The sequence below is a fragment of the Mizuhopecten yessoensis genome, unplaced genomic scaffold, assembly GCF_002113885.1.
Source record: "Mizuhopecten yessoensis strain PY_sf001 unplaced genomic scaffold, ASM211388v2 scaffold11033, whole genome shotgun sequence".
Classification (NCBI taxonomy): domain Eukaryota; kingdom Metazoa; phylum Mollusca; class Bivalvia; order Pectinida; family Pectinidae; genus Mizuhopecten; species Mizuhopecten yessoensis.
This window is the reverse complement of record NW_018408845.1, coordinates 932,204-947,459: the sequence shown is the minus strand read 5'-3', so window position 1 is coordinate 947,459 and position 15,256 is coordinate 932,204. Positions and strand designations below refer to the sequence as shown.

Below are 15,256 nucleotides of genomic sequence, written 5' to 3'. Positions count from 1 at the left end.
CTGGTATAAATGTGTAGGAGAGACTCGGGGACTATTTTATAGACTGTCTGGTGTCCATTATGACAGGGCTACTTCACAGTAGAGGCTGGTATAAATGTGTAGGAGAGACTCGGGGACTATTTTATAGACTGTCTGCTGTCCATTATGACAGGGCTACTTCACAGTTTCCCAAGGTGTCATTTAATTTCCCGGTTTGCTCTAGATGACTTTCTGGAAACAGCAAAATGGTTCTGTAAAAATGCTACAATGTCTGGCTGTCTGCATCAACTCACTAAAGTTTTAAATAGGTGCCTCCTTACTTTGCATCTCTTGTGTTTATTTTTCTGCTTATTCAGATATGAACATCTTTCAGTTGCTAATACAGTGTAATGTGTAAAAGAATAAGATCCTTGCTATCTAGCCTTTCCTGTAAATGGTGAAACTAAACACATTCAAAATAGTATTTCTTCTTATGTACTGCTGCCAAGTAATATGTAATTTGCAAATAAACAAGAAGTGCACATTTCTTGTTAAGCAGAGGCTTCTAAGAACAATCTTGGGATTACAAATCAATGGTATTTTCTAGTAGCAGTTTAAGTTGGCTTAATGCTTAATCCAATTAACGCAGAATGAAATACAAGCAATGCTATAAGCAACACCTATTATATATGAAAACAGTTATTCTATGTTAAACCACATGAATACAAAGAGGTATACGTAACAGATGCTCAAAATCAAAGTAATAAAGCAGCAAGTCACAATGACTTGACTCTTTACTTTATGTATTAAATGGAGCAAAAAAATCTAGTAGCTCCGAATTCACCAGATTTTGCTCAGCAATGTTATAGACAGGCCCTTGGTAGTATTTATTAGGATTCACTACCTACAATATCACCAATCGTTGTGCAAGAATTTTTGATTGAGCAAAACTGAAAAATGCAGTATTTTATTTGAATCAGTATAGAAGGTGCTTTAAAGAAAGAATTTGAGAATGAATGTGTAATCGTGTCCAGAATGGTACCTAGAAAGATTAATGGTGGATATAAGAACCTAACCCAGACATTACTGTTGAGCAGAGTGGTACATGTCAGTATGGGCCTTGAGAAGATTGTCTGTTCCCTGTAACACTAGATCACCATCTGGTGTCCCATAGTCCTCTTCCAGACATTAGTGTTGAGCAGAGTGGTACATGTCAGTATGGGCCTTGAGAAAATTGTCTGTTCCCTGTAACACTAGATCACCATTTGGTGTCCAATAGTCCTCTCCCAGACATTACTGTTGAGCAGAGTGGTACATGTCAGTATGGGCCTTGAGAAGATTGTCTGTTCCCTGTAACACTAGATCACCATCTGGTGTCCCATAGTCCTCTAGAGAGGCAGAACTAGTGATGTAACCTTGGTCACTGGCCCTGTTGGACGTCACAACCACTTGGGTGGCCACCATTGAGTCGGAGTTATCCTGCATGGCAACAGCCACAGGGATGAGTTCACTCACAACACCCCCTACAGCAGCCACACTCTGTGCTAGGGATTCAGCACCACTCACAGTGGCCATTTGCATGGTGATAGGTTCTCCAATACTGTTGTCCAGGCCTGTCATCATGGGAAGGTGCATCGGGACATGTTGGGCCTCTATAATGGTGATAGGCTGCATACTGCCATTGGCTCCAGACTGGTGAGACATGAGTTGCTGGGAGTGGTGAGGCATTAAGTGTGTTTGGATATCCTGGCCTGTGGCAGTGTTGCTGTTCTGTATATGTACTGTTACATACCTGGGCGCCACAGCAGGCGGAACAGGAGGAGGGGCACTAACCTTTACACAGAAATCAGGCTTTTTACTTGATGATGTTATGCTACTGCTTCGTGAAACACGCTTTTCAGGTATGCTTGATAGTTGTCCCCCTTGTTCGTGGTCATTCAATCCTACCACTAGTTGTTCATTCACATATATACCCCCTGATCCATTCCTCACATTCTCTTCCTGAACGATCACATTGTGGGCATCTCCTGTAGCGTCTGGCGTTGTAGACGACTTCTCCTCTTTATTATCTAGTGTCATAGTATTTTCTACCCGGACACCCTCAGCTTCAGATGGAACTCGTTTTTTTGGACGGCCAACTTTCCTTTTATTTCGTGGCTTAAATACATGGGCCTGACCAGGCTTTAATGGGTGACATTTATGAGACTGAAAAAGCTTTGGTCGGAAAAAGCCTTTTCCACATGTTTCACACTTGAACTTGAAGTCTGCTCTATGCCCACGCTCGTGTTCTCTCAGATGTGGTTTCCGGCCAAAAGAGCGACCACACTCGCGACACTTATAAGGCTTTATTCCACTGTGTGTTAGGATGTGAGATTTTAATTTGTCTGGACGATTAAATTCTTTCTGACAACCTGAAATGACAAACAGAAACAGTGAACATAAAGATAACATGGGTGTCACTCTATGTAATTAATAAATATAATATACGCAAATCAACAATGCATACAAATCATTCCATTTTTTATCAGATTAAATGTTATAAGCAACATTAAATGATGTATAATATCCATGCATGAGAATGGGTCAATGAGAAGTCAGTCATTTACTCTATCAATATAACAGTACATCTTATTAGATCAGATGGTTTGGTTTGTTGTGGTTTTACGTCCTATTAACAGCTATGGTCATTTAAGGACGTGCCAGGTTTTGGTGGTGGAGGAAAGCCAGAGTTCCCGGAGAAAAACCACCGACCTACGGCCAGTACCAGGCAACTGCCCCACGTAAGCCTCGAACCCGCGACCCAGTGGTGGAGGGCTAGTGGTAGCAGAATGTCTGACACCTTAACCACTTGGCCATCGCGGCCCGGCCCCTGATCAGATCAGATAAGTCATACGTAAAAATACAGCATTAGGATACTTTTGCAATCATGCTTCCTGATCCATTTTCTCCCACAAGATTGAGTTTTGGTTATTAATATCAAAACATTTGATTTCTATAAATTGTTATTATATGTATTGCCCTTCCATTAAGGAAACATGAATACAATGAAATTGTTTTTACTGAGAGAAATAATTTTCTCAAGGGGCAAAAAAAATCCAAGGAATTTCAGGATCAGACTCAATGCAAAATATAGGTCAGCTTAAATAAACCTTCGTGATTTTCGTGATTCTCCTTACCAAATTAAATCAAAATACATGAAGCAATTCATGTTAAATACATCAAAACTTACATAATACATTCCATAACAATTTCAGTCTGCCAAGCAACTGTATTTATTATTTTGATTCTACACTTTTTTTGAAGTTTTAATTATTTCTCCTACATGTGTCTATATGTTGTACAGTACCTGTGAGAGCTTTGAAGGGACACCGGTAACGTTTGTTAGAATCATGTATTAGCATGTGTCGTTTGAGCTTGTCCTTTCTGTTAAATGAAGCAGAACAGACATCACACTGGAATGGTTTCTCCCCGCTGTGGATTAACATGTGCATCTTTAGGTAGTGTTCTCCCTTAAACCTCTTCTCACATGTTGGACACTGGAACTGTCCTGTGGAGGCAAAACAAAATTACTTTTTTAGTGCATAATCATGGTACATTTTATAATGAGATATAACACCCTGTCTAGCTAGAACCAAACCCAAATGGGCTTTAGTTCATACATTCATACTATGTAAGTAATTCACAGTAACTGCCTTATAAGGTGCTACATGTGCTATCTACTGGCCATATGCAACCTGGCTAAATGTCTCCACAGGTGCGCTGGAGGAAATTTAGCGCTCGGTCTTGCAGTGCGCAATGTTTCCAGTTGCAACATTTGTATAGTGCCATCTTACCTGATGACACAGCAACAGCATTGTACCACGCATTCAAAGTATTTGAGTTATTGGAGTTAAGTAAGTAGGACAGAAATACCTTCTCTGAAAATCCATGTTACAATGACTTCAGGGATTATTCCCAGCCATCTGTGAGGAAGGCCAGAGAGTTAACCCCTTTGACAGATCAACCCATGTACTGGTACCGGTAGTTCCTGGAGTCCTTAGTTTTCTTTTTCAATTCACTATCTCTCTTTGAAAAATGTTATGGTTATTTAATTTTTGCTGTCAAATTGTTTCAGACATATGACATAATCACATGCATAGAAACTTTCAGAAATCAACTTATTGTTTTGCACTCTTTTTGGTTTTGGACTTATTGGAGAGAAGTGTAATACCCCACTAGTTGGAGTATGTTTTACGTATTTCCCTACCTTCTGATCCATGGGAAGGAAGATGGCGCCTCAGGTATCTCTCACAGGTGAATGTTTTCTCACAATGGGGACAGGAGTGGTTGTGGGTAGAGGTTGCCAAGTGATGTTCTAAGGCTTCTGGGGTTGAGTACTTGTTCATACACTTGGTACACTGGAAATGTCTGAAAGTAACACGAATGTCATTCTTAACTGTTTCTATGGGCTTAAATAGCATTCACATCTCAAATGTGCTATTTGCCAACATACAGCATGGTTCTAATGGTGACGCTCATAATTGTATCAACTGAAAACCAAGCTTAAATATTGGGTATTTTTTTAAGTTGATGTCATTTCGAACAATTTTCATGAAGAGGACAGGTTAAATCCCACTGCAGTCAGCACATTTACATACAGGTTGTGATTGAGGATTAATATACCTCTACTTTATTTACTCTATATAAAAGTAATTGGTTAAAAACGAATATATCCCCACTTTTGCCTGACTGTGTTTTAGTCCTGTGTGTTAGTCTGGGAACTAAAACACACCTACACGCGGGTGTTTTTGCCAAGCCAATCTGGTGAGAGTTGGACGGAGCTTGTTACTGAACTCAGAAGCGACGCACGAGGTGGGAGGAGCTTGCTACCGAACTCGGAAGCATTTGGCTCCATTCTACAAAAGGGTAGTTGGGACGTGAAGCTATACAGCTGATGTTTTACACATATTTTCTAGTTAAAACTATCACTCCAGTGTGTATCGGTATAATAAAACGGTTAAAGTATGGTGTTGAGGGATATAGCAAATTTCTGGTGTCCCTTGATCATGCCCATTTCCCTCGGCTTCACCTTGGGACACCAGAAACTTGCTATATCCCTGAACCCCATACTTTAACTGTATACTGGTGAATGCTGTGTAGTGATATAGTGGAAGCATCTACTGTATGGCGATTGTTTGATTTTGAGTGTACAGCCTGAAAAAAAAAGTATGAAATATAAACCTTGAGATATGTTGTCATGTAAGTTTGAATTACTGACTATTAACAGTGTTGAACAAAGGAGATACTCTACAAATCGGTTTCAGAACCCAAAATACGAATTTGACCCATTAAATTAAATCCTGATGCACTGGTCTGTGCTTATATTATTTGTGCAGGTCTAACAGTAAAGTAACTACAGCACTGCAAATTCATCAGTCACATTCCATGTAGCATCCGACATAGTACTGTATCTGTTCTTAGTTTCACATGTTGATGCTCATTCACGATATACCGGTAATGATGAGGTTTTGTGTGTCAGCCTCTGATTTAGCGAGTGAAATTTTGCAAAATTTTACATGTGGCAAAAAGAAAGTTTTGATCCCTAAGCTTACAAGATTTGACTTTAATTGTTAGGTGTCTAAGGTGTCAATAAACCTAACCTATAGTTACCAATGTAACAGGAAAGGGAATATTGTGCTTTCAACGGGGATCAAACCATTGATCCCCAAGTTCCTAGTCGGACGCTCTACCACTGAGCTAAAGGTAAATTCTCTCTAGCTCGAAGCTAGAAGGCTACCTTAATCCGATGTACAATTAAACCTGCCGCACCAATAATGTATAAGTTTTAATTGAGTGCTTCGACTGACCTTGGGCCAGGCTTGATCCCCTGGTTTGGGTAAAGGCTGTGAGTGTACTGGTGGACACCAAGGTCATACAAGGTCGGGAAGAACTTGTTACACATATGACACCTGTAGGACATGTCTTCATCATGTGACTTGATGTGCTCCAGGAATGAGTCAAGGTCCTTGAAGGTATCTTGACATTCCTTCACTACGCACTTGTATACCTACAAATATAATACAGTACATATTACACATAACTGAACGGATTCACAAATTCATAAGAAAGTTCTTCTTTCGGGAGTGTTCAAAACATATGAACTTCAGTTTACACTTGAAAACTATACAGTGACTTTTATCTTCATTTCTGGAGCTTTATGTAATCTATAAAGTTCCATTAGAGTTGAAGAAGCAAAACATGATATGTCAAAACAATTTTTAGTTTGGCTTAAAAACTTCTTTTGCAGTATGTCGAAGCTGCCAACTGTCAGTATTTACCTGCTGGTCCTTGTGATTAACCATGTGTGCCTTTACCTGCTGGTCCTTGTGATTAACCATGAGTGCCTTTACCTGCTGGTCCTTGTGATTAACAATGTGTGTCTTTACCTGCTGGTCCTTGGTATTTACCATGTGTGTCTTTACCTGCTGGTCCTTGTTATTTACTATATGTGTGTCTTTCCCTGCTGGTCCTTGTTATTTACCATGTGTGTCTCTACCTGCTGGTCCTTGTGATTAACCATGAGTGCCTTTACCTGCTGGTCCTTGTGATTAACCATGTGTCTCTACATGCTGGTCCTTGTGATTAACCATGTGTGTCTTTACCTGGTGGTCCTTGTGATTAACCATGTGTGTCTTTCCCTGCTGGTCCTTGTTATTTACCATGTGTGTCTTTACCTGCTGGTCCTTGTTATTTACTATATGTGTGTCTTTACCTGCTGGTCCTTGTGATTAACCATGTGTCTTTCCCTGCTGGTCCTTGTGATTAACCATGTGTCTTTTCCTGCTGGTCCTTGTGATTAACCATGTGGGTCTTTACCTGCTGGTCCTTGTGATTAACCATCTGTGTCTTTACCTGCTGGTCCTTGTGATGAACCATGTGTGTCTTGAGCTGGAAGTACGTCCTGAACTTAGCACAACAGTACTGACACAGGTACGAGTTATCTACAACCACCTTCACCTTGGTCCTTGTGATTAACCATGTGTCTTTACCTGCTGGGCCTTGTGATTAACCATGTGTGCCTTTACCTGCTGGACCTTGTGATTAACCATGTGTGTCTTTACCTGCTGGTCCTGGTGATTAACCATGTGTGTCTTTTCCTGCTGGTCCTTGTGATTAACCATGTGGCTTTACCTGCTGGTCCTTGTGATTAACCATCTGTGTCTTTACCTGCTGGTCCTTGTGATTACCCATGTGTGTCTTTACCTGCTGGTCCTGGTGATTAACCATGTGTGTCTTTTCCTGCTGGTCCTTGTTATTTACTATATGTGTGTCTTTCCCTGCTGGTCCTTGTGATTAACCATGTGGCTTTACCTGCTGGTCCTTGTGATTAACCATCTGTGTCTTTACCTGCTGGTCCTTGTGATGAACCATGTGTGTCTTGAGCTGGAAGTACGTCCTGACTGCTGGTCCTTGTGATTAACCATGTGGCTTTACCTGCTGGTCCTTGTGATTAACCATGTGGGTCTTTACCTGCTGGTCCTTGTGATTAACCATCTGTGTCTTTACCTGCTGGTCCTTGTGATTAACCATGTGGCTTTACCTGCTGGTCCTTGTGATTAACCATGGGTGCCTTTACCTGCTGGTCCTTGTGATTAACCATCTGTGTCTTTACCTGCTGGTCCTTGTGATGAACCATGTGTGTCTTGAGCTGGAAGTACGTCCTGACTGCTGGTCCTTGTGATTAACCATGTGGGTCTTTACCTGCTGGTCCTTGTGATTAACCATGTGTGTCTTTACCTGCTGGTCCTTGTGATGAACCATGTGTGTCTTGAGCTGGAAGTACGTCCTGAACTTAGCACAACAGTACTGACACAGGTACGAGTTATCTACAACCACCTTCACCTTGGTATTCTCTGCATCATCCGATGGTTGCTAGAAGTCAATAAAGTCTCATTATATCACGACTATCTGGCATCATATGTGTACAGTAAGACTAATGGAATAGCTTTATCATGATATTGGTGTGTGGCTTACAACAAAATCATGCACCGAGATGTTTCAAACAATCATTGAACAGTATTTGGATTAATAGTAATACATGTATTACAAATATTGAACATTTTTGGGGTCTGCCTCTCAGTTCCAAAGAGGACAACCCCCTTCCTTCATATAACAATTCATTTCCTGGTCCCAAGGATACCTCAAGTAGGATTGTGATTTTCCTTTCATGCCTGATAATTTTGCAAATCTCGACCATTGCCATGTTATGACTCACAGACTAAACCACCAATAGCGAGGCTGACAGGGGACAATTTCTTGTAGCATGACTGGAAATTTGTTATAGTGTCAGAATATCAATAATTTTTTATGAAATAACTTGAGGACTATAGTCCAAAGGGGTGGGGCAGACCCCAAGGTAAACCCTGGTAGTGTCATTCAATGGTTTGTTTTATATTTCATTCCTATCAGCTTAGATGAGATCCATACGTGTATATTACCCGAGTTATGATTCAGGAACTTAGACAGCAGGGGTTGCGCCAACCCTCTGAGCCAACCCTGATAGCATAAGAAATTTATCGAGTCTAGCAATTGTGTGAATGGATAAAGGATTGGGATCAAGTGTTTTTATGTTATCAATAAGGGGCAGGGTTGGATCCAGGAGCCAGTCCTAGTAGCATGATTGCTTTTGTCTTTTAATACCAAGTAATTGTATGGAGGGCATCTAGATAACTTATTTCATTGGGTTTTTTAATCAAGTGTTAATAAGTAATTAATCTGTGAACTGAATTGTTGCTGGTCTCAGATGACAGAGAATTGTTGGAAATTTCCCAAAATATAACACACATTAACCTTTGTAACAACACTGCTCCTTCCAGAACTTCTTGGACTTCTCGAACAGTGGGTTATAATAGCATGGGAAATAGTGTTTAGTGGGTGTTTAAAGTTTGCGAGATTTTAGCAGTGTGATAACACCTCTGCAAAATTACACCTAGCACCCGGTAAAATTAATCTGACAAGATGAACTGAAAAGCAACTCATGTTTTTTTATGTATCGCTGGTCACCTTGTCATCGACCATCTGTTCCGAGTCTTGCAATCCACAGGGATCAACTGTTGGATCCACTATAGGATTATTATCCAAGACAACCACCTGTGGGACATCAGTGACGTGTGCCAGGGAATCTTCGTGGGTCATGAGTTGGTTCTGGTTCAGTTCCTCAGATGGAGGTGGGTCCAGCGAGGAGTCGAGAGGGGGCTCCTCGTCTTCCTCAATCAACAGGGGTGACGGCTGGTTTGGTAGAGTGGACCCTGCTCCTGCTGGCCATACCTACCATAACACAAGGATTTGATCTAGACTATTGAATTTTAATTCATATAAAAAAAATAAAAATATGAGCACCCATAAAAATACATGAAATGAATGATAGAATTTAAATACGGATAAAAATGTTCAAAAAACTCTCCTATATGTACAGAAAGAGTTATACAGTTCATGAAATTTATTAATCTGAGAATTTGGTTGGGCTTTTTTAAACACACTTACATTTTTGCATAATTTCATTTGTTTCTTGATTTGTTGCATTTGTTAATTGTTTATGTTACCTTGTGTTAGTGTTGGGAATCGGTTGAGATTTCAACATCAATGATCGGATATAATAAGTTAGTGTCAACAGATCGATTTTCGATTATTATTCGGTTAGCCTACAGTTACATAATCCTTAAAAAAATATTACTTTTGTTTTTAACAATGGCATGGCTTTTCCTTTTATTAATACTACTAATGAAATTTCAACTTTGAAACAGACCCTAATACTTTTGTTTTGCAATTAATTATGTTTAAATAGCATGATTGGTAAGAAGTTATAGTTAAGAGCAAAATGACATAGAACCCCCGTTCTCTCTTAGTGAAAATGAAAGTAGAACTCGCACTTCCAGTTTTGAAAACAATCATTGATGTTGACATCTCATAATCGATTGTCGGGAATCGGTTGCCTTTCTGATTAGATATTGATTATAAGCGATCATCGGGACAACACTACCTTGTGTGTTGCCATATGTTTTTTGACGTTGGATTTCTGTGCGAAGGCTCGCCCACAGACGATACATTGGAAGGGTTTTTCTCCTGTGTGTGCGCGCACATGTTGGTTAAGGTCAAAGTTTTTAGCGAATGTTTTATCACAGTAGTTACAACGTAGCTTTTTTTTCTCGTCCAACACCATGTTGCCATTTTTGCTGCGTTTTAGCTTCACAAGTGAGTCTGCTGAAACAACGGTTACAAGGCTAGCTTGGGCTGATTTTCTTCCTGTACGGACAGAAAATGCATTGATTTACCCACAACATATGATACTGAAAAGTTACATAACCAATTTATTTTTGAAGTATTTCAACAGAATGAAAACTGAATGAATACTCAAACTTTGAAAAAATATCTACAGTGGAATATCTTTATCCAGGTAATAAAACTTAGTCATGACAAAATTGTTTTAAAGCAGGATTTACAAATTATGACAATATTACTCTGTCAATTGACAAAGGTTATTATTCTACATATTTGACCAGAAACCAAACAGCAGCACAAAATGAAATCCTTTTTTGGCTCACCTGCCTTAGTTGGACTTGGCTTAGCTATGTTGCCCATATTAGGGGCTATTGGTTTCTCTGGGAGTGTAGTCAGGGTGATTTGCTGCTGGACTGGCTGTAGATGAATCTGATTGGTAGAATGGACTGTGCTGGTGAAGGCGGAGCCACTAGAGGGCAGTGATGTGGTCACGGGACTAAGAATGGTAACGTTGTTTGGCGATCTTGAAGTGAAAGTCGCAACCTGAGACAGGAACGGACCAGCTGACTGTAAAGTAGAGGCCTGCTATAAAAAATAAATAATCCAGCAAGGTTCTTAAATTATTGATTTGTTCAAATCAGATGTTAATATAAATTCTGTAACATGTAATAAAACAACAGACTGAATGATTTTTTTAAAGATTTACATCTATTCCCCTTTTGCACCCTAACTCTATACACTGTTTATGTAAAATTAAGTCCCCTTAACCAAGGGAATCTTTATACAAAGTAAGATTAAAATCACTTCTTTCATACTGAAGGTGTAGGCATTTTTTTTTTAATCTTTTTATTTCCCTTTCAATCTGATTGAAATACAGCTCCTCATTATACTATCGTATGATAGTAGAACGATGATAGTAGAACGATGATAGAAGACCAATGATAGTAGAACGATGATAGTAGAATGATAACATAATGAGGAGCTGTATTTTAATAGGATCGTTTCCCTTTTGGGTTGATCCCACCTCTCTACCCTCAAAAGGATGAAGGTGCTGGCACCTTCCATTTATACAAAAGTCGCCTCTCTGCTCAACAATTCTCCAGACCAAATTAAGTCAAAATCAGTTCAACCATTCGGGACAAGTAGCGTTTTAAAGAACAGACAAAGGATGCCACAACATGATGCATGCCTATTTGGTCCTTCTGGCCTGGTTAGCTTAAAAACACTGTTATAAATTTGTAGACTTCAATTCTAATTGAAGAGAGACAAGATGAAACTTACCAGTTGAATCGCTGATGTGTCTACGTTGGCGAAGGACATAAGGTCGTCTGTGAGAACCATATTCTGTGGAAGCTGGGTGATGGAGGTCTGTGGTGCGTATGAGGTCTAAATAAAAGTACATCACAAGTGTAAAATCTCACGTTCAGATATAGATTTCAATAATATCTTGTCAATGATAAGTTGTATGGCATCTAATATAGTGTTGGGAATCGGTTGAGATTTCAACAACAATTATCAGATATAATCGGTTAGTGTCAACCAATCGATTTTCGATAATTAATCGGTTAGCCTCCGTTACATAATCCTTAGGCCTATTTCCTTCGTAGCACTGAGCTCGCCGTCATTTTGATTTTTTACTAGCTTAACTCCGCTTAGTTTCGTATCTTTATTTTTTATCATACCATTTCAACATAACAATCTTTATAAATGAACAGTTATCATTTATATTATTTGCAATTAATTATGTTTAAATAGCATAATTGGTAAGAAGTTATAGTTAAGAGTAAAATGACATAGAACTCCCGTTCTCTCTTAGTGAAAATGGAAGTAGAACTTGCACTTCCGATTTTGAAAACAATCCTCGATGTTGACATCTCATAATCGATTGTCGGGAATCGGTTACCTTTCCGATTAGATAACGATTAAAATCGATCATCGGGACAACACTATCTTAATATATGTACCTTAAATAATACCTTACAGTATATAAAACTTAATTTTAGAATGATCTATGTAAAACTGTACACTATTACATCAGAGACAATCTGTAAATTCTTATCAGGATCTCACAGTACATCTGTACCAAAAACATAACTTAGTACAGCAGTGTGCATGACAAAAAAGTTGTAGTTGATCTACTAAATTTTAAAAATTACTACCTGTACTTTATACAAGATGTTTTAAAATGATGTGGACTTCCTGAGAACTTTAGTCACCATAGTTGTCTACCTGTATGAGTTGTGGTCCTTTGTTGACATTTTGCATTAAGTTGGAGGATACAGGCACAGTGTTGACAGCACTACTGATGGCATTTGTCAGCTGCTGAATGGTTTTCTGAGTGACACATCGGCTCTGTTTGTGGTTTACAAAGGCACCAAGTGATGTGAACTGTTTCTTACACTTTCCACACTGAAAGACATCCTCTTCGTCAACTATAACGAAAAAAGAAGTGTTAGCATCTCTTTCTAGATTAAATATAAAGACAGTTCTCTTTAATTTTTACATGGTTGTTGTTTCTTTGGCGATTCATTTTGTGGACACAATGTTTAACATGCCAACAAAATGAGATATAGAATACTAATCTTTATTTTACATATTTGTGAGAAAAAAAATGGACTAAACATTTTCAAATCAAATCACAGTTATCAATAGATAGGCAAAGGAAGCTTACAGCAAGTAACTTCAGCATTGAGTTACGCAATACTTTAATCTATGCATACATGAATGCAATAAAATTGGTTCAGAAATCTACAGCACAAGACACTATAATCGTTTTTGGTGACTGTTAATAAATCCTCTGCCTTTTGGTTGTTATTTTTACAACATGAACAACTCTAAGCCCATGATATGTAGTGTGGTTATAGATTAAAACAGTTGTATATCCAAGATGCTAGACATTTGTGAGCATTTGTACTTTTGGTCACAAGGGTGGGGGCTTATTTGCGGTCAAATATGGTAATTAAAAGAGAAAAAGAATAAGAAAGAAAAAGGTTTAAAAAATTGATATAGAACTTTATAAGTATCCAATATTCTTTCAAGAAGAATATTCAAATACTAAAAGTTTTTCCAGCTCTAGAATTACATGGAAATACCATTAAAAGTCAATGTAATTTTTTCATAACAGTGATAGTATATATCATAACAGTGATAGGATATATCATAACAGTGATAGGATATATCATAACAGTGATAGTATATATCATAACAGTGATAGTATATATCATAACAGTGATAGGATATATCATAACAGTGACAGTATATATCATAACAGTGATAGGATATATCATAACAGTGACAGGATATATCATAACAGTGACAGGATATATCATAACAGTGATAGGATATAGTGATCATCACTTACTTGGAGAAGCATCACTGACTGTGGACTCCAACAAAGACTGAACAGCCACCGCAGTCTGACAGTCCATCCCTGACACTGTAACACAAGATAAGATACATGTTATAGAAATGGGTTTTTTATGCTATTTGAAGCGGAACTGGACTCACTAGGGTCGATCGCCAGTGACCAGGTTACATTAAGCTCAATTGGTAGAGCGTCTGTAAAGAGTTCGGAGGATCTCTGGTTCAAACCCCGGTTTGGCCGTGTATTTTTCCGCTCCTGTTACAAACCTTACTTGATTAATAGAAAAAGTAAACGATAATCGATATGTCATGATGTCAGTTATAATATTAACTTGATCTACGCATCTAGGCAAAGTGAATTCTGTGAACCATTGGAATTAAAAGAAGACATTTCTAAAAAGTAAATTTTCCTTCCACCATTTGAAGTAAGCCTATCTCAAAATAATTAACAACTAATAAGTTTTTAACTTTGTAAAACAATACAAAATCCTGTAACTGTATTTACAGTTGTTATGGGATGAAATATTCATATATATAATATACATATAATATGTTGTACTAATCTTGTTACACAACTAATTGGCCATGTTTCTGTGTTTATTGATCATCATTTGTCAAATGATTACCAACAATATGAATAATTTTGGAAGTCATATTAACATGGTAATCCTGGGTCCATTATCTCAGTTGCAGTATATATATATTCCACATATGTACTTTAAATCACAAAACATTTAGAAGTTCTCTCCATGCTGTTATCATTGTCAGAAAATATAAAACTGGACTGTAACTCTGTATAATATTGAGGGACAAAATTATGCTGGTTAACAATTGTGGTGCAATTCGGAGTAGCTGAATTTTGTTTTCATCCCTTAAACAGAACAGCTTTTTTTTAGTCATTATCAATATTTTAGTAAATGTTTATATTAAATTGATAATGCAAGTTTTTTTGCTGGTAATTGCAACGTTTTGAGAGGGTTTTTTTTATAACTTAGCCAATATGCCTTTTATTATGCAAAATTAATAATCATCAATGAATCCTCAAGCCAGTTCATGCAATATGTTATCAAATAACATTGCTTTGGTTTACTATCGACAAACTGAAGTTTTCTTGTGGCTATGAGGAAGTCATGGGCCTAAGTGCAACTAGTTAGTGACCCAGTGAGGTGAGGCTATTCTGTGTAATGTAACCCCCCTGTAAAATGCGTTATAACCGGCAAGTTGGCCATTCCAGAAATGTTATTCACACCCATTCATGACAACACCTCATTCACATAATTTTACGTACTAGTGTTTCTTTTTTGTAAATCTAATATGTGTTGTCGAACAATATACATTATATTTACATATTAGTTCAGGGCATTTAATTTTCATACGCCGACAGGGAATTTAAAATTGATGTTTTGAGGAGAGCTATCTGGATATTTTGCGTGGAAATCAAAATGGCGGAACACCAACAACATGCAAATTTTTCAGTCTACTGTAAGAATAGATCGGTCGGCTCCCTGTCGTTAAAACGAGACAACGGTTACCAACAAGAATTTAGAAACGATTTTCAAATAAGCTGGTTATGGTCACGACCTGAAAAGGGCTCCAAAAACGTTTGCGCCATAATTTCTTTCAGTGTTTTTCGCCTTCAGAACTGCTGTTCCATCAATAGCGCCCTCTACCAATGGTG

At 38.2% G+C, this 15,256-nt stretch overlaps 1 protein-coding gene across 4 annotated transcripts; it reads right to left on the bottom strand.

Annotated features, from left to right (window-relative positions):
* Window positions 1-259: 259 nt before the first annotated feature.
* LOC110464797 (zinc finger protein 341-like) lies at window positions 260-15,247 on the bottom strand. Of its 4 annotated transcripts, XM_021520225.1 has the most exons (13): window positions 15,160-15,247; window positions 13,577-13,651; window positions 12,445-12,647; window positions 11,497-11,601; window positions 10,539-10,800; window positions 9,977-10,239; window positions 9,001-9,264; window positions 7,840-7,869; window positions 6,850-6,954; window positions 5,805-6,004; window positions 4,205-4,365; window positions 3,305-3,505; window positions 260-2,369 (listed from the first exon to the last, which is right to left on the bottom strand). In XM_021520225.1, the coding sequence occupies exons 1-13, from the start codon at window positions 15,188-15,190 to the stop codon at window positions 1,252-1,254; spliced, it is 3,018 nt and encodes a 1,005-aa protein (XP_021375900.1). In that variant the 5' UTR covers window positions 15,191-15,247; the 3' UTR covers window positions 260-1,251. The 4 variants fall into 4 exon arrangements, with proteins under 4 accessions (XP_021375900.1, XP_021375899.1, XP_021375901.1 ...); XM_021520224.1 differs by lacking the exon at window positions 6,850-6,954 and having other exon boundaries at window positions 7,735-7,869; XM_021520226.1 differs by lacking the exon at window positions 6,850-6,954 and having other exon boundaries at window positions 7,735-7,869; window positions 10,539-10,797.
* Window positions 15,248-15,256: the final 9 nt, after the last annotated feature.

Coding starts and splice junctions, on each gene's coding strand:
- LOC110464797 (XM_021520224.1), bottom strand. CDS start 15,190: ATGGCGCAAACGTTTTTGGAGCCCTTTTCAG. Junction 10,240..10,538: donor GCCAAGTCCAACTAAGGCAG/GTGAGCCAAAAA, acceptor CTGTCCGTACAG/GAAGAAAATCAGCCCAAGCT. Junction 9,265..9,976: donor AACATATGGCAACACACAAG/GTAGTGTTGTCC, acceptor GTGTTATGGTAG/GTATGGCCAGCAGGAGCAGG.